This window comes from Priapulus caudatus, unplaced genomic scaffold (assembly GCF_000485595.1).
Source record: "Priapulus caudatus unplaced genomic scaffold, Priapulus_caudatus-5.0.1 Scaffold16, whole genome shotgun sequence".
NCBI lineage: Eukaryota > Metazoa > Priapulida > Priapulimorpha > Priapulimorphida > Priapulidae > Priapulus > Priapulus caudatus.
The window spans coordinates 224,202-245,043 of record NW_014577077.1 but is presented as its reverse complement, the minus strand read 5'-3'; the positions used below and the strand labels follow the sequence as shown (position 1 = coordinate 245,043).

The following is a 20,842-nucleotide window of genomic DNA, read 5'->3' as shown; positions in this document are numbered from 1 at the left end:
TGTGTGTGTTGTGTGTGCGTGTGCGTCGGTGCCGTGGCGTCGTGCGCGTCAGCTCATCAAAGCTCCGCTGCATTCTCTCAACTGAAAGAGCGGTGGCAGCAAGATTGCCTGCTCAGTGCCAACTCCAGTCTACATCACCATTCCCAACCATTTTCTCGGGACATGCCACAGCTTGTCACTTGTCAGTGTAAACAGACTGTAAGGCTCCTTGCAAGTGCTGTGTGCACAGGCAGCCTGCATGTGTCTCTGTAGACTGCCAGGGTTCTTGTTCCCATACCATATGATGAGGGAGGTACAAAGAGATGAGGCACCAGTGAATGAAAGGAATGTGGTCGGATGTGCTTACTTGTCAATACAGTCTCCGGACAAATTCTGGTGTGGTATATTTTTAAAACATCAACTTTGTGTATTATTTCTTGAATTTTACTCTAAATGTATTCAAATGCAAATTAATGCAAAATAAAACTCGTACCTCAAATTAGCTAAAAAAAAGCGACCATCTTGGATTTTGAGATAGAACGTGTGTCTTTGGATAATTTTGTTTCTGGTGCCTAAGGAACGTTTATGCCAAAGGAGACCATTTGTAGCGATGATTTGAAGTCACCCCTATTTTGTGCCTTAGAGCTCTACTTACTTGCTTCTGTTCCCGTCTCTCTTCTCTCTCTCTCTCTTTCTTCTCCGTCTCTTGCTCTCTTGTCCGCTCTCCGTTTCTCTCTCCAGTTTTCTTGCCAGCGGTGTACCCGGCGACTCCTTCTGTGTCCTCTTCCTTCTCCATCTTCCTTGCGTAGTATGGCCCGTAGATCGACAACGGAGTACCTTACATTGCGTCCGCAAAGGAATACCCAGGTTTTTTACTGTCACTGGCACCAAATGTAATGTTGAGTTAAATGTATAAATGATGATATAGAAATCCAAACTTGTATTGGTAACCTGAATAAACTTTAATGATTTACACACGTGTGTCCATTGCCACAAGGAACAAAGACGCGCACACCGCGTACGCGTGCACGTGCACGCGTGCGCTTACTTTCGCGACCACAACCAGACTCTCACATTTTAGCCATAACACTGCATTCTGGTACAACACATTCACACTGATGTGTCAAACTGCTGGCGATTGCCGACGATTGGCAGCCCGGATCCGCGCGAAGCGCGAACAAAGCCGCGTAGGGCACACTGAATCATATTCGCTGCACTGTTTCGAACACCTTCCTCAGTTTCTTTTGGGTATAGGACAAAGCCCTATAATCGCTCAATTGAGCAGTTGTGGCGATTCCACAACCCTTTTCACTACGCACGTAGGTAGAGATTTCATACAAATGGTGGTAATTGTTGTGGTTTGTGCTCGGCACGCGTCGTTTTTCTGTAGAAAACGAATTTACCATTTTTGCTGTTTCATGCCCTGACATTAGTTTACAACTTATGGCGTCCCATAGATGGCGCAACGAGTCCATGTACATAGCATTTTCAAGTCGTTTTTCTACACAACGCTCGCTCACTCAGCTAGACTGCTACTCGGTGGACAGTTCCACATGCTAGCGTAACTCACTTGAGTGTTGGTTGACGATAGTTGGCTGAGTGAAGGTCGGTACCAGTCTAGCCCTGCAATCTCACTGCCGCTTCAACTTTCCGTATCCATCTTGAAGAAACAATGTGAGTTCTCATGTTTCGATTATGGTTCGTTTCAAAGTAATATAATTTATGTGGGTGCAGATGTCATGTTAGCGATTGTAGTCACGTGAGGCAAAAGTCAAAGAAACAGCACATTTGAAGTTTGGAGGTTTTTACAATTGATAACTATTACATTTCTATAAGTATTATAGCTCATAATAAGGGCAGGAGATATCACATTAATTATGTTACAACCTATTCTTAGCATTTTCAGTTGACAACTATTTCTATATTCACTATCTCTCCCTGAGACCTACTATTTGCGTCGACTTTGCCTGCTCGACCGGCAGCTTGCCGCTATAACATAGAGTCAGACTCGTACCTGCTCGACAGTTCGGTACAAGGGATAGAGAGCATGGCGACACACTGTTTACTGCGACTACACAAGAAAATTGTGTTTACACAGGTCTTCACTCAGGGTCATACAATCACTGATCTCTATAATAATATCATATATAATATGATATTATTATAGAGATCAGTGCATACCTATCTATGCACACCTACGAATACTGCTCTATTTACAAGTCAGTTACAAATATTACTAGTACTACTACTACTACTACTAGGCCTACTACTAAGTACTAGCACTACTACTACTAGTACTACTACTAGTACTAGTTACTACTACTAGTACTACTACTAGTACTACTACTACTAGTTACTACTATAGTACTAGAGCTACTACTACTAGTACTAATACTATATAGTATAGCAGGGGCGGCGCCACAGGGGGGGGGCAGCGGGGGGCGTCGCCCCCCTATCATTTGCAAGAAAATGAAAAAGAAGAAAAAGAAAAAAAAAAAAAAAAAAAAGAAAAAAGAAAAAGAAAAAGAAAGGAAAAGAAGAAGAAAAAAAAAAAAAGAAACATCTTGCAAATGTCTTCCAAATGATGGGTGGGGTCGGGGTCACCCCCCCCCATCATTTGCAAGAAAAGGTAAAGAAGAAGAAGATTCTTGCAAATAATAGGGGGATCGCCAAAAATGAGTGATGTAGCCTACAGCTGGACCACTTTCATCAAAAAATCGAAAAATTAAGTGTCGAAATTCAATCCATATAAAACCTGTGCTTAATTTGATAATCGATGTCAAGGTGTTATTTCCTTGGGAGTCCCAAGTTGGGACCATCATTTGTCGATGATGTTGTTTCCCGCGGAAAGGTAGGCACACTTGAGGGTGTTAACAACTTATAAATTATAATTACAACGTTCAGACTGACCTCTAATAATACTCTACATGCTATCTTATTTTTACCTCCGCCCACGGAGTGGAGGGGAGGTTATGTGATCGGTCTGTGCGTTCGTGTACACGTTAGCGTGTGTGTGTGTGTGTGTGTGTGTGTGTGTGTGTGTGTGTGTGTGTGTGTGTGACGCGATTGATATTAGCGCGTCAGCGAGCGAGCCAGCCACAGCCGGCTGCTGCTGACTGCGCGGCGAGCGAGCATACATGTACGCTGGCGTATATCGTGGGTTATTCGTGTGTTCGTGAGTCGTATGGCGTATGGCGTATGTCGCTGGCGGAGGTATGCTCTCTCCGTGGTGCCCTCTGTCTAGTTTTAGTTAGTGTGTGTATGCATGCGTGGTGGTGTGTGCGTGTGCGTGTGCGTGCGTTCATCTCTCTGGGTCATGTTTTTCTCGCCTCTACATAATACAGAATTATTGGTTCAAGTGCTACAGCATAGATTTCAATGCAAATCACTGTTCCCCTCACAGTTCCGGAGACCCCCTCTTTTAAACGTGTCCAGTTTCATAGCATTGAATTTCAACGAAATCCTAGCTAGTTCCGGAGACCCCATTTTCGAACATAGCCGGTTCCAGAGCATACCAAATTCAACAAACATTAGTTCCAGAGACCACCATTTTCAGGTCTGAGTTAGTTCCAGAGCCCCCCCCCCATTTTTAACTTCGCAGTGGCACATACCAGATACCTACCATAATGTGGGGTGAGTCCTCCCCCGGGGTTTCATCTCCTTGGTATATGTTGCTCCTTGGTTCCCTGCACAATTTTTGTGTCAGCAATTTGAGGGCGTTGATTAGCTAAACTCTGAGAGCTTCCCCGGACCCCTGCACTAAGGCGGGCCCCTGGGGCCGGATTCATCAACGTTGCGCAAAGTGTATTGCGTACACAGAGTTTCTACGAAGTACGTACGCCAAGCTCGTAGGTGCGATTCATCAACGCAGCGTAGCACCTGCGTACGCAAATGTTGATGAATTCCAGTGTAAATCCATGTTATTTTTAGTTGAGTAGTAACTTTATAATGTTTTCTCAATAAAATAATGCATGCTGCGGTATGCTAGAAACACCTGCGGAAATTTCGAATGGTTTACGGCACCTCGTCAGCTCGTGTAAAGATACGCAAAGGTTTACGTAAATTTTAGCTTGATGAATCGCACCTAAAACGGCCTCGCTTGCGTACGCGAAATCATACGATAATTCACTAAATAGCTGTGTTGATGAATCGCAACTAAGCAACGTCGATTGCGTACACAAGATTTACGCAAATATTTGCGTACGCAGCTTGATGAATCAGGAATCTACCCCCTGGACTCCACCCGTCAGTGCAAGCGCACACGGTATCAGTCTACAGTTCCCAGGGGCGTGTACAGGGGGGGGGGTCCAGGGGGTCCAGACCCCCCTGCTCGCGCAGAAAACGCATCTGAGGGGTCTAATTTCAAAAATTTCCTGGGGGAGAGCCCCCCAGACCCCCCTTCGCGTGCTCCTGTACACGCCCCTGGTATTGCCCCCCCTAACAAAATACCCTGGCGCCGCCCCTGTAGTATAGTACTACTACTACAGCTAGTACTACTACTAGCTCCAAGAAACGGTCTTTGTTAGGGTTAGAATACCCCTATACTAGACAACCCCTGCTGATATAGGAAGCAATTTACTCTAGCTAGTTCCTGATACTGACAATGACAATGGCAGTGGGGGATTTCCGTCTCTACACACAAATACGCACACACGTGCGTATACATGTATGAACGCATGCAGTCACACACCGACGCACGTACGTACACACGCAGGCTGGCACAGACATTTGTATGGGTGCATGTATGTGTTTGTATGTGTGTCTGCGTCGCTGAGTGCGTGCGTCAGTGTCTTTAAAATGTTCATTAGGAACAATTTTTTAGAAGTCACAAAAATCCGTTTCCTCAACAAAATTATGTTTTAGCCTGGCCAGAAGTCATGGCGTAACATAAGTATGTCATCTAACACGCATAATTCACAGATAATATCAGGAGCTATTGACCTATTGACAATATTTGTGATTATTACCTGCTCATTGTTTGTATATAGGTCAACATTTCTATTTACATGAATAGAGGCGTATTATTTCCGCATGTATTATTTATAAAACCCAGCAATTATGTATCCGCTGCAGCTGCCGCTCGTTACATGAAGCCACTGACGCATAATAAAATACAATTCATAATAAAACTTATACAACACAGTGTAGAAGTAGAAGGTGTTGACACTTTTTTGATATTTTCATTGAACTTGCAAGGAACAGCAGCTCAATGCAGCTGAGCTCTCATTGTATTCCTGGTAAAATTCTCGACTGTTCGCTGGCAGCTATGGATCCCTGCGCCGGCCTATGCATTCGGCGCACGAATCCATAGATGCCAGCGCTGCATACTGTCGTAGGACGTTCCCGCGGTCGCGTGCGCCTTGCCGTGGAACTGCGCGCAAGATCTGCGCTCAGCGCTTTGGATCAACACCTCCTTTCGGCAACGCTTCTCTAGTATCCCGTCTCATCTGGATACAAAAGATGCGTCGCGTCACGCTCACTGCTAAAATAATAGTCTCTGGCTACGTGAACAAACAGCTGTTACACCAACCACGTCACTCAAGCCGAACAGGTAATTGGGGATTGATGTTATAATGTAATTTTAGCTATGGTAAAATATGAGAGAGTGGCTGAAAATTATGTTGTGTTGATCTTTTTCGGCCAATCACATGATTTTATAGGATATATTATTTGTCGGGACGGATAACCTCATGTAAATATCACACAATATAAATTCTGTCATTGGTTTAGTGGATTTAATTGACAAATACGATAACGACAAGACAATGTCGTCAAGACAATATGTACAAAAAAGTACAAAAATGTATACAATATGTACAAAAATTTACAATACAAGACAATATGTACAAAAAAATCCTTTTTTGTTAAATTATCAGAAACAGCAAAGAATTGGGACCTAAAATACCATAAGTTGTTAATTACCTTAAGGATACTGTTAGGGTTACGGACGGGTAACACTGTAAAGGGCATTGCAACTTAACTGCTCATCAAATTCAATCAAACTCATATCCATTACATAAGAGAGATATCTCTCTACGCTGTCGGTGAGAAAAAAATTAAAAAAATTCATCGCTTAATTAAGTGACGGCAAAAATTCTGAATTTATACAAAAAAATAGTTTTTTGTTAAATTATCAGAAACAGCAAAGAATTGGGACCTAAAATACCATAAGTTGTTCATAATATGAACTAAAAAAGGGTCCCTGGAATTTTTTTTAATGCTTTAATTTAGGAAATAAGTTGAAAAGATGTACGAAAATTTGTAGTGATTTTCAAAACGCGACAATTTCGTAAACAAAGAGCCATAACTTGTAAAATATAATATATATTTTTAATTCCAGGGGCCCTTTTTTCCTTTGATATGTTAGCATTGAAACATAACAAACATTTTTGGAATCGGAGTTGTGAGTTTCGAGAAATAGCGTTTGAAAAATCAGCAACTTCAGCATTTCTAACAATGGAGATATTAGCCCTTTTCTAAATGTATAGTTAACAATTGACCAATGCGGGGATTTAGAACTGTTTGGGAGGCTTCATACATAATTTCTACGTATACATATCTGCCCATGCGTGCGATCTATCAAATAAAGTGGGTATTGAAATTTCGACCGAAAATCACGTCACGCCCCTAACAGTATCCTTAACGAGTTGTCTCACGCGTGTGCTAATTAACGGTGGACATAATTGGACAGCTTAATTAACAGCTTGCCTTCACAAAGACGCTCAGGTGTTCGTACGAGGAACGCGAGCTGCATACGTGCAACACTGATTGATCCTGCCTTATGATGCCTGCCCAGCCAAGTTGCTGGGTGTGTTTGTACTGGACGCGGTGCAGTATCTAGTCGATCGGTGCTTTCATCGAGAGCATATATCGCAGCGTAGTAAGCACGTGTAACCGAAGTAAGTGAATGTGAGGTCACAGGCGTTTGACACAACGCTTACATGCGACTATCTTTCGATGAAAGAATTTAGAATCTAGTTTTAATTTATTACCGCACCGGTTAGCCGTCCTCCGATTCGTAAACGTGCGCAGTATCGATCACAGGTTCGTTTCGACGTGAGCTGGGGTTCGCGTTGCTTTCAAATAAGTGAAACAGCTTTGTATTCTGGGGAAGAACTTGTCATTGATTGATGAACGAATAAGTGCTACTATATGGAGCTTCCAGTGGATATACTGCTGTATACAGCTGTGTCGCGACAGGAATGATGTGATCTAGGTGCAGGTGACCTGCGCGTATACGTGAACAGTTTCCATATCGACTTGAGATTTCCACACCTGGTTACTACCGCATGGTCAGACAGGCTGCTCGACTCCTGTTACCGTTCGATGAAGAGGCGGCCACTACTGTCGTTCAGCGCAGCTCTTGGTTGGACGGCACCTTGCCGAGGTGCGACTGACAAATTTGTTTCACAGCGTCTCCTTTGTTATTGTTCTGCTACTCGGCGTCTGTGCGCAACCGCTTTTCGACTCCACTGACGTATGTGCCAAACCGTAGGAGTTGGAACTTCGTCGTGATTCTACGCATTGAAGCTGTTGCTATGGATTGCGTGATTCTGTGTAAATATATCAGTTGCTTCAACGTACACATGAGGAATGAAAAGGAAACGCCGGGGATATAATGCGATCAGTGTGTCACTGCGGCGAAAGCGCATTTCAGTGCAGCGTACGATACTCCGGTTCATCACACACTAGTGCACGAATCATGTGTGACCATTTCTCGAATTCACTCTACCGCTGTGGACATCTACATCAACTTGGGAGAGAGACCATGTTCAAGTCTTGTACTTTATGCAATTGTTGCAGATGTTGACAAAATGGCTAGAGTTTGTGGTTCTGTGTTTTAAATTCATATTATAGGTGAATACCCACATTCTTAGGCTGGTCGTGTGGTGCTCTCATGTAAACGATAATTTGAAAGCGTTGGTTTCGTTTAGCAGGCGTCTATTTAATAGTAAAAGGACATCGCTTTTAAATTGTTCCAGTTGAAATAGTCCTTATGCTACATCCGTGCAAGCATCGTGACGTATACAACAACTGCAGCTGCTCAAGGCTTCAGCAGAACACGTCTCCTCTGTGATATATATAATGACAGAGATCTATATAGCTATCATACTTGCATTTTATTTGAATTTGTCGACATCGGGAGATCGTGGAAGAGCAGCGAGCTGTGAACAGGCGTAATGTTGTGTTGGAAGATAGAGAAGATGCCGCATAAATACATAGGACAAGGTGCGTAGCTTATTATGTCGGTTGATTACCACATGCTGTGAGTATACATTTTGTACTATATGCAAGTCGTGTACAACAGTACACTGTAACAATCACCGCACATCACTTCATTTCATCGTGAAGCCGCGATTTGCTATTGCTGTAGCGCAATACCGATGACGATCGTTCGCAACATGTGAGTAGCTATTCCAATATGCAACCAAAAGTATTACGTGAGATTGAGAAGTAAACATTCTGACATCGAAATTCACTGAACTAGTAATCAACAGATGGAATTACTGGAAGCATCTCATTGGCATATCATAGTCAGAGGCACTGACAATGCGATCTGTGCGTGCATGCAAAATGGTGATGCCAATCTAAATGGCTTCATCGAGAAAACACACATCATTAGTTTACCATTAAAAAGCCTGGGGTCACGTGTCAGCGTGTCAGAAACTGCAGGTAGGATGCATCACAAAATTGACATTTCTATTCATTTGTTACTCATATAAAATGGCTAAAAGCTATTGTGTGTTTGAGGTACTGTCTGAAGGCCATATACATTTTATTGTAGATAATAATCGGTATATATATATATATATATATATCTATATATATATATCTATATATCTATATATACCGATTATTATCTGCAATAAAATGTATATGGCCTTCAGACAGTATCTCAAACACACAATAGCTTATATATATATATATATATATGCGTGCGTGCACTCGTGCGTGTGCGTGTATATGCACGTACACGTATAAATATAAATATACATATATACATATACACGTCCCGTACACGTACATATACATGTACACGTACACGTACACGTACACGTACACGTACACGTACACGTACACGTACACGTACACGTACACGTACACGTACACGTACACGTACACGTACACATACACGTACACATACACATACATATACATCAAGAGTACATAATAGAGATACATAAAATAGTACATAATAAAGATCTCTATTATGTACTCTTGATATACATATATAAACAGACATAGAGATATCATTAACAGAATGGCTGAATGGAAATTAACATCGCCCTATATATGGAGATTGTCTGGATCGCCATTGTGCCCGGCATTTGTGCCCCTGTGAATTTGTACATGCCTTCGTAAAATATAGTGGCACAAATTTAACGTCATCACCTATGATGCCCACACTCACGTTGTCAAGTGATAGGGCAGAAATTATCATTCGTATAAAGATTTGGGTCGATAGTGAAAGGTGATAAGGTCAATTTCTTAATTAAGTTACTTCTCAGTACTTAAACGATCGTACCGGTGTCATGCCGGGATGTCATGAATCCATGCAAATAGTTGTGGTGAAATCTCATCAGCTCTATCATCATCGTTCATGGTCGGGTTATAGTGCCATAGTGCGACAGTGCTTGTAGTAGAAGTTATAGTTGTCGAAGGATTGTGTTAGTACCTACACTTCCAAATCGAAGACCAAGCGAACACCCTAACCAAGGCCGTAGCCAGGGGTGATTCCAGGCATTCCGGAATCCCCCCTGGTTTGTATCAAAATAGCACATATCTGATACAGTATGTATATAAAAGCATAAAACTAAAATTTTAACGAAGTTTTATTAGTTTATAGTAGGTTTTTGGAAAGCCTGGCTACGCCCCTGCTAACGGTGGGACACTTATTTTTACACGTGTTTTTAGAGTGGTATTATAATAGTGAAATATCTGCCTTTAGGAGATGTGTGTAATAATAGGCGCCTACAACACAGCAGATGCTGTACATGCGTGGCATTGCTAAACCTGCTATTGACTGAAAAACAAGCCATAAGAGGCATTTCTGACGGGAGATTACTCGTAAAGCCATTTTCCATTAATTAATCTTTATAAATCGAGGTCCAATTTGCATAATAAGGTTCTGGCACGGACGCTCTGTATTGGTTTCGCATGAGTAGATGTCAATGAATGTCGTTGGCGCTGCATGATTTCATGCAATTTAAAAGGTCACTGCATGTAGCTCTGCTGACTCCGTAATGGATAGATGAGAGCGAGGTTGTGAAGCTAGTCAACCTATATCCAGAGCATTCTGTGAACATTCTGTGAACAAGTATATTGCAATTGCGGTATATACTTCCTATGCAGGCGCTTGTTTTGTTGCACTCGGTTTGAGAGTCGGAATTATCAGTTAATTACAACAGTTTAAGAGGTTTCGATAAGTCGGTGTAATAAATTCAAATTCGAATTCGTAACCCAGATATAAGAAGCAGGCTCTGTTATTGTTTTTGTTATATCATTCATTATTCTTATATTCCACTAGAATAACTTCGTGCATTGCCAAAATAGAACGCTGCTGTGGCATTGTGTCGGTCGATACTACTATTACAGTATTGATAGAATTTACAGAGGGCCACGAATGGATTATCCACACGGGACCTATGAATGGCGCAGCTATAAATTTAGCTAAAGAAATACGGAATTATTGTGCTGTCAAATGTTTGACATGACGCCTCTCTGGAGAGCTATGGTTGCAATATTAAAGTCCCGAGTATCACCCGTAAAGCAGTAGGCCGCGCCATTGATGTTAGATAGATGTGTGAAATATATTTAGTTCACCAAAAAACCATGGTTACCGATAACTTTTGTCAACTTTAGCCATTCCCCTCTGATGTTAAGTTACAATGTGCATAGACAAGTGTGCATTCCCAATGTTTTCAAATTCGAGTTTTACGAATCATCGTGTGTTGTCATTCTTGTGTTATCTTGAGGTTGCTTCGTCAATGCTTCTATGTTTTTGTTTCGTGCGTGTGATGAGGAAGCAGTGGTTTGAATGTCAGCGCGTCTGCCACTGTGTTGCAAATCGAATGTGAACTGCATCACAAATGTAACCTTACACGTGCATGGTTGCTGCAGGGTTTCCGGCAACTACCCTGCAGTGCATTCTGCATTTAAATGTTCATAAAATCGGAGCGAATGATACGTGTTATATGAGTTCATACCTACGTTCAGTTGATGAAGGTTTAGTTTCCCCTAGGCACATACATAGCATTAATGAGCGCAAGTATAACGCTGATGAGAGCCTAACGAATATGAAGCTGCCATTCATTACGGCGCATTTGGCATGAAATCATGCGTCCTCGGCAGGCTTGGGTAAATAGTATGTTGCTTATTAGCCTGATTAGTACGTCGAGGCTTCGCCATAGTTTGTTGGCTTGATATATAGTAGCGTAATGTCAATAGCGAATGTTCCTGTGTCCGTTCATTCCGTAATGATATTCGACAGCAGCGAGGCTTAAAGGGATCGTTTACTCTAGGTTCTAGGGATATTTTCAGTTTATTTAGGTTGAACTTACGCTACATAAAAAGTTTCATGGTTTAATCACCATTAGAAATATTATTAAAAAATGTTTTAAAACTAACGACTACAGTTTGATTACAACGACGGTGGCGCCACTCAAAGCGCACGATCTGATAAGTTGCGCAACACCACTTTTCAGCAAAGGGCTACAGACCGAGGGTGTTTCTTATTTATTATTTTAAAAGCAAAAGGATTGTAATATCTTATAAACGACATATAGTTTCAGTTATATTATGGATAAATTTGTCCTAAAATGAACATCGTTCGGTTAAATAGCATTTAGGTATGAATATTTTGTGATTAGCCCTCGGTCTGTAACGTGGAAAATAAATTGGCAAATACGCAACCTTTTCAGGGTGGCAGCACGGTCGCGGGTGTCATGGCACCGTTCAAATTTCGTAGCGTTGATGTGTAATTAATTGTAACAATTAAATTAGGTATCTGGTGACAAAAACATGTGGGTATAGACGATTTGTTATACAGTAAGTACAGTTGTATGCAGTAAAATCTCAGAGTCTACTATCTCTTTAACTATGCTGATGAGTTTATTCGTCTATGATTCTACGAACAGTGTCGGAAAATGTTTCGCGTTGCAACTCGCATCTACTGTGGTCATTGACTTACGTGAGTCTAAGAGTGTCTGTGGGGTCATTATTTTACCAGGTTAAATCATTCGCGTATCTGGCTGAGAAATAAATGACTAATGTAGAGTACCGTTTACGAACGTTTCTTCATTAAAAACTTGAAGAAATTGCTTTAACCGCATATTTCCTTAAGCTATACTCGCACACCCCCATAATTAGATTATCCAAAACAGGCCTGCATTGAGGGGGATCATTGGAAATAAATAATTACAAATTGATTGCTATCCGTTCTATAATTCGGAACCCGTATCCTATTTACGTAATCACTTCGTAACCAGATTTATACTGTGTGTGAGCGTCTGCTTCGTTTACGGGCGTACGTCTGTATATATATATATATCAAGAGCTATATATATATATATATAATATATATATATATATATATATACATACAGTATGTAGTGCAAGCGTTACGCGTGGGAGCAGTAGTATCCTTGATTCTATCAGGAGTAATTAGATTGCATAGCTGGCTATTGCTGGAGAGAAAACGACTCCATGAATATCTATCGACTGGAATGTTGGGAGGCCGCATGGCAGCATAATTCGGCAGCTATTGGGTCTAGCTACCGGTGTGATTCTTCCCTACACCGTACAGGTAAGATGCATACATGGACATGAAGAGCAGCATCGCTATCTTGTTAATGTATCTTGTATAATATAATTGGAAATCAGATTAAAGAGAGCCCGCGATTCTGTGAGACCGACACTGCACGCAACTTAAATCAACGGAACTAGACATGTGGCCTTTTCCTCTTATTCGGAACGCAGAAATCCTGTTGCGTTGTAGCAGATCGAGGCATCCATCGTCATGCACAGCTGCGCGCGCGCCACCATACGCCGTCTTCACGCCGAGTACCAACACGAGATTTCATTTATCGAAATTGAGGAGTCTTTGTTCGCGTTCGATGTGTTTGCTTTCGGCAGTTTGTGCGCGCGCGCCGCCTCTGCGTGGCCACTAGGGCATGAGCCGGGCCGCCCGCCGACATGCCGTGCTGTCTGTCGGTTGTGTTGGCCGGCGACAACGCTCGGCGCTTATATTACCGACGCTGGGTTATTCCTCGTTTTTCCCGGCGATCGGGTTCTGGTTCGGCGCGCTTGCATGTGCATGTGCACACACACAGCCCATGCTAGGGGATCGTCGACAGAAGATAACGGAGGAAAACTGCTGTGTAAATTTGCCGTGTAGCGTCGTTATTAGTGCGCACGCGCGCGTTTCGGAGGATTAGTGTAACGTTGTGACAGGTTCGTCGTAAATAACGAGAACGGCAGTGCCGGTTATAGACCTCGGCTGTAAATATTCCTTCCTGTCCGCCGCGTATGTCAGATCAGCAGCCATCTCTGTCTTTTATGCCGGTGCTGTCGCTACCCTGTTGATCGAATGTGAGCGAAGCCGGATAGAAAGTGTTCTGTTAGGTTAGGATAGTTGGCTTCTAGCGAAAGGGCCTGCTGAGAGGGTGAAACACGCAAGCATTGCAAATTCCAGGCATGCGCTAATCTCCACAACGTTTTCATCAAGGGTAAACGGTCTAGGATAGCCTTATTATGTTTTCTTGAATTAAATGCTGCCAGATTAAAATGAAGGTAAATGTAAAGACAGTAGACATTACGGGAAACATTATATATATAGTCGAAGTTGTTTAATAGCGGGCTCCTAAATATCAGTTTAAGCTGAATATCGCGTTGTATTCGATTTGCCGAATGACATTTCGTACTGAACTGAAATGATTGATTATGCAACTCGGTTTTCCATCTGCGTTTGTGTTAGTCTGTAATTTTCACACTAATTAATCATTAAATTCCCAATTTTAAAACTTATCACTCTTACGCAAATTAGTAGGGCTTTTGCCCGGCACTCATCTGCGCTTTCTCTGTTCTCATTAATCTCCCAAATTCTCTTGATAATTTTAAGGGTAGTTCGAAGATTCGGGTTTTTCCGAGTAGATGCCAATAATGCTTTAGTTGGCAGTAGTTAAATAAGTCATGTAAACGGAAAATATTATAGGTTGTGTATGGGTCTGACATGCTGGCTAATGAAATTACATGTTATCAGAAGTAGATAATAGGCAATTCCCTATTATCTACTTCTGATGTTATGTAAGATAACAACGTACGCGTGCATTACAAGGTTGATGGGTAAGAATGTGTCTAAAAGCACTACGCCGTTTCCACGCATTAACGATACTGATATGGTGCACGTTACTGATATGGTGCGCATGATGCTGACATAGTGTGACAGGCAATGGTATGTTCTATAAGGTGCTAACATTGTCTGTCGGCTACTGACATAGCGTGTAAGATACTGACATAGCGTGTAAGATACTGACATGGTGTGCTTGCCGTGCCGTGGCATGTGGGGGCTGACTGGCATGGGATGGTTATGTCAATAGCTAGGCAAACACTGTGGTCACCTCATTAAACGTCTTTCTAGTCTAAATCCATATTTACTACGTTCTCTTCATGAGGTGATATGCTGTCGGAGTCAGTTGATGCGTGGAGCCATCGTAATGCTCTAGGCAACTTCTTTCCCAGCACTGTAGTAATAATGCACGCGCACGTTGTCACCTTACCGAATGCTAACCGTGTGCATCCATGAGCCATGAAACACGCCATTCAGTGGTGTAATAGATTTTACGGGCTCTGCTGACTTTTCCTCATTAGACGAGTCGATATTCGGTTATACGAATTAAATTACTTACTGATATGTTCAGGAGTGAATAATAGAGATATTATTTCTCTATTTCTCGATTATTCACTCATGATATGTTGTATGGTATATTTGAAGTTTCCTATTACTGTTTAATTTCGTTTTAATTCGCTTGCATGGTCACCTTGGTTTTATGCCATGTACAGAATTCAGCAATGTTCTTTTCGTTGCGTAGCTTCATACTTTCAAGGTTGGCGGGTTTTCAACAGTTTAAATTTCTATTTGAAATGTTGAACACTCAAATGGTGTTTACGTGTTACTTGGCCAGAGTGGTTCTGTTAATTGCACGGTAAGAAAAATCTAACAGTAATTGCTTTCAATTACCAAGATTTTAGGAGGGTATTGCCACCGATATATAATTACTCAAGCTTTTCCATGTGAACTCTGATGATTTTAATATGCCGCGTTTTAGGGATCTTATTACGAAACTACACATTTCACCTTGAATGATATTGCATGGACAGTTAGCTTATTAGCTTATTAGCAAGCGTTTTAACAGCTAACCATTGTCTCTATGTGTGACGAAACCACTTGGTCTACAAATGAACATGGCGATAAATAATACAAACTGCAATTCACATGAACTTTTCCAACATTTCATTTTCTGTTAGTTTGGGTGGCGTTTTTCGCATGCTGTCGAATTTCAGATGCGTGGAGACAGAGTTTGCCTGGAGTCAACCGGGTTGTTCAAATATTGACTTTAAACTAACGACGAGAAATTTCGATCGACTAGTAGATGAATTGTTGGCTTAAGTGTATTTGCCATCCATGCCTGATGAGTTTAGAGGTTGGCATGGGACGTATGGCCGTCACGGTGGTCAGAGGTTCATCTGTATGTCTCTCTAAACTTACTGAGAGCTTGATGTTCTACTACAAGCGGACATAAGAAAAATGTGCTGCCATGTTTATTATTATCAACCCTGAATAGAAATAGAAACAGAACACAATAAAACATTTTCAACAGGGTGTTGTGATTTTTTTGGCTTTTGCACCCGTTCGCTTCAGACGCTCGGCGTTGCGTACGCGTGACCAGTACACTGATCTAACATCATATAACATATATATATATATATATATATATATATATATATATATATATATAGATATATAATATGGTTATAATCAAGAGCTAATAAACACCTAATAAACACCAGGTGTTTATTAGCTCTTGTTATAATATAGATCAGTGGACTAGTACTGCATCTCAACATTTCACAATACTCTCACTGCATGATTACAATCATTGTGATTGGAGCATTAGGTTCCATTGGTTTATGAGTTCGTTTTCTGCTATGTGTTTATATAGCGCTGATGTAAAAGGTGGTAACTATTTTATGTATAAGAATTAACGGGCTGTAAACCGGATCATCATGCTAGCATGAAAGCTACTGACAGGGTAAACGCTACTGAAATTCCTTTTAACTGATCTTTGTTTGATCGGGTAAATTAAGCTTCCGTATACGGAAAATATTGTTCTTCGTGAAAACGCGTTTATCAATCAACGGTGCGCAATGGGTTGGTCCACGGGGAAATGTATGCATTTTTTCCCGTATACAGGGAGAGACCTATGTATACAATACAGTATGCAGCAAGATGTGCTTCTTCGATCATTGCGTGTTCTATTCATTATTCATGTGACCCATATCTACAGTATATAATATAGCAGTGTTTTTAGCATATGTTGGGGGGGGGCAGGATATGCTAGTTTTAAGCTATCTCCTCATTCTTTACTCATTATGGTATTGAGTCGTCCTTATCGACGTAGAAAAATTTTACATGTAGCGATACATACAGTATAGAGACATGTCGTTCCACGGAATATTTGCTTTCCGTTCCGAATAGTTACTACCAGTCCTTCATGATATTATCGCTGCGTAACACGTGTATATCCGATTTTTGTGTGGGAATTAAAATCTCACGTCACACATTGTATGTTAGTGGGGTTCTTCTAGTCGTAACTAGTGCAAGGCATGCGTAATCTCGCCAAGGCAGCCGTTGTTACGGTTTTATGTGGTAATTTCTAATTCAGCGTCCATACATTCGATCGCAATTTTCAAAGAAATTACGCAATTTTTCTCATTATGGATCACACTATGGTACCTAAAGATATGTAATGTTCAAAATGTTATTCGTTTATGCTATTGGATAGAAAATGATACGATACGAGGATCGATAAACAATATATGCGTCTCGGTATCACTTTAATAATCATGGATTATAGAAATAGATTTACGTCGTTGCAACGGAATATAAAGCGGAATAATCGGTGTACTACTTTAATAGAAACTCATACTAATATTATTTATTTCTATTTTTCATATTGGCTGTACCGACCTTGTGCTTGAATATGGAATTTGTAGGTAAGTGAAATTTTTACTATACATATTATTTACCTGACTGTGAGAAGATAACTTTGTTTGTGTTAGATTTGTTTAGCTTGTGTTCAGAAATGGAACGTGAACTTGAAGGAACAAAAGTCTAGTACTCAATACATACTTGTGCTATAGATTTATGGAATTGAGCGTGACTGCAGTGAACGTTTCCTAAAGAAATTATAATGTGAAATGCATGCAACAGCTGTCATGCTGTCACAGCTAGTTCCAATTATAACGCCACTTCTTTTGAACTGTCACTGTGTGTAAGATCATGGTAAGATATAGGTCATAGTGTATAATGCACGGTTTCTGATAATTTAAAATATCATTGTAACATTTAAAATATCATTGTAATACGTGTCAACATAGCAGTGAAGCTCTTGCTGCCATGCATTATATTTGGAGGTGAAAATAGTTCTATAAGTAATCAATCCTTATTTACTGTGGTAAACTTGTATTGAACGCATACGCACGGGTACCTAATCAGTAATGTAGATATGACTAGGTAGTAGGTAGTGAACTATATGCGTATAAGAATACTGAACGGCAGTATATTAATTAGTATTATTAGCGGTAGCATTATTAATTCCTGTCATTGAGGCGTACCTGTTACCATTGTGTACACTAATTGATACTCCCCCGAAAGGTTGCTTCATTTAGAGTTTGGACGCATTCGTGATGAAATTTTTATAAGCAAAAGTGCACGTGTAAAGTATTTGAATTATATTTTAACACCAGTTATGCTGCATGACCGCGTCATTCGACAGTAAATCCAAGAGCGAACATATTACACTGATTCAGCATGGGAACGTGTTGCTGCTTCATTTCAGTCGCGCTTCAAAATAAAGGTTTATTTATAATATGCTTTGAAAATAATGGTATTTTGCACTATGAATATCTACTAGACATTATATTCACTCTAAATAAAGAAGGTTCGGCCTGTGGCAAAGGTATTTGTTCTTTTTAAATAGACACATTTTCGTGATGATGCGCACTGAATCGCCGGGTATATGGTTATAGTAGTAATAGTAATAGGAAGTAATAGTATTAGTAATAGGAAAGTGACGGATAAGAGAAAAACGTGTGGCAGCTTCTTGGGCTGTGTGCTATAATGTTAATTTTATATGTAAAACCCCTGATGTAATCTAACGTATAATGGTGTTTATGTTGGCCAAAATTTTACCGAAAGATGGCGTTGTGAGTCTTTTGCCATCCGTTAGCGCCAAGAATCCTAGCGCCATCTTTTGCCAGCATTGACACTTAGTCCTCGTGAAAGGGCCTTGCTTCGCATGTTTGTTGTGTCAAATAGTCTGGATATGACCTCACAAGAAGTTATGCTTGTATAGCAGTATCATGCGATAAGATTTCAAATTATTTAATGTAAAAAATCATTTGTGTAACAGTCACTATAACTTGCATTTGCCATACATTCTGGTCCATGTGTAAATTTTAAGACTATTATATGCCGCCGCTGTTTGGAATATTTTTTGTCCCGGTTACCTATGGAAACGCGGATGAAGGACGGTGATGGTAGAAGCAATGTTCCACCTTTCCGTCAAAATGATTGATGAAATCAGCTGTGGTTGATCGCTGCTGCTTAGTGGCGCCCTCTACCGACCATGAATCACGACGAAACTGTTCCTGGCGAAAATGCGTCAGTCGACTGGCGCCATCTATGGGGGACCTCGGTAACAATAATGGCAAAAGGAAAACGCAATACGTGCTAATAGATAATCGTTGCGATAGTTTATAATTAGCAACTGTTGTTTCTCAGCGGGAAAATATGTGTACTTTAATGCTGTGACGGTGTGGTTAAAGTGAAGCCTTGTATTGATTGATCTTTGAAGCTGATGAGAAGAAAACAAAACCAACCAGCACCAAAATGTTATACACTTGCGTGGGTTCTGTGTGACAGGTCATTAATTTATCACCAGCCAATCCGTGTTTATGCGTAACCGCTGCCATCCAGGGGCAGTTTGCCCGGGTTTCCTATAAATTGACGGTAATTTAACCCGCTGCCCATTAAAAGAGTGGTAGGGCGCGTGGCATGCATGAGTACGTCGGTAAATTCAGGATAATTATGGGGAGCGCAAAGAAAACAGGTATAGAAACGAAAAGAAAGAGTATATAGTGAAGCAAGCCTTCGTAGCCCCCTCCCCCCCCCCACACACACACACGCACACACGCGCGCGCGCGCGCGCGCCCACGCAGTGGATGCTCATCCCTTCCATTTCCCCACTGGGGGATCTGTAATTTGACCCTGAACGATCGATAAATGTAATTTGCAATCGCTCTTCATATGTAGCGCTGCAGTAACTTGTGAAATCATGCAACAGAAACAGAAGGGCTGATCTATCGGTACATACGACAACTAAATATTTATATATATATATATATTGCAATATTGCTATAGCAATTGTTTTTCGCTTGAATCATTAAACATGCCATTTTAACCTTCAATCTACATCTCCTAGTTTTTTGATAGCCTTTGGGCGCAAGCTGTTCTTTCTCCCCCCCCCCCCCACCACACACATACACACACCAAACCCACCCCACCCCACCCCACCCTACCGGGGACCGTACCCCCTGTGTCGGGCAATCCCTGTTGCCACCGCTGCTTAAACAGGGAGCAGGGATGAGTGGAAGAGGGGAAAGAAAGAAAAGTAAAATGACCTGGATTGCTTTCTTTTCTGGCCTCTCACCTTTATCATTTTGGCATTTTTCTTTGCTTTTCAAATTGCTGTCTTTGAGTTTTTTCTACTTTAGCTTACTCAATTTAGTATTCTCCTCCTTTTTGTCGTTTCTCATTTTGGCCTTCTTTTCCAACTGCTAACCTTATCCGTTTTCCACTGCTTACCTTTCATGATCTTTTTTCCCTTCTCAGTTTCTACCCTTTTCTTCCCTTCTCTCCCTCTCTATATCTATCGATCGATCTACTTAATAGACTGATTTTCTGTTTGAAAATCTCTGATAGCAAAATGACATTAGGGTTATGGTAAAAAAAGAAGAAGCAATTACACCGTAAAAACGAACAGTTCTTATTGTTAATATTGTGTTTTATTATGTACGTCGTCTATCTAAAGTTGGCTAAACCTTTCATACCAGATTTCTCATGCACTGTTTACGCTTATTACGTGCATTTGACTTGCGCGTGTCGGACAAACAATACTGTGTATGTTTATTAGGTGAAAATTGGTATAAATTCAATTATGTTATCTTAGGTAAGACTCTGGTGTAGAGGTGGTATTTTCTGCAGAGAAGTTTTACGGAAATTATTAGTCGAGTCGGTAGCTTTCGTGCCCATTATTCTATTCACGCTTTAGAGATTGCATCAGGCTCTGACGTCAGTGGCGCTACTTGCTTCAGTGCAACTCAGTAAGTATATGGTCGTTATATTATGTTTCAACGCGTATAATGTACTAGCGGGATACCCGGCGTTGCTCGGGGAAATCAATGGCGTTACTCAGTTGGTGACCGCTTGAGCATAACTAGAGAACTCCGCAGCCTAGAGGAAAACTAAAGATATTTTCAGAATCAGCACGTCTGGGAGGTGGTGATTCTTCAAAAATTTAAA

General features: G+C 41.1%; 1 protein-coding gene across 1 annotated transcript in view; it reads left to right on the top strand.

Annotated features, from left to right (window-relative positions):
- LOC106810328 (basic helix-loop-helix domain-containing protein KIAA2018-like) overlaps positions 1-17,276 on the top strand; it is a 129,501-nt gene extending 112,225 nt beyond the window's left edge. Inside the window, exon 4 of the mRNA XM_014813685.1 lies at positions 17,254-17,276. Within this exon, the coding sequence (XP_014669171.1) occupies positions 17,254-17,261 (8 nt within the window). The 3' untranslated portion in view covers positions 17,262-17,276. The remainder of the gene's footprint in view (positions 1-17,253) is intronic.
- The last annotated feature ends 3,566 nt before the right edge of the window (positions 17,277-20,842 follow it).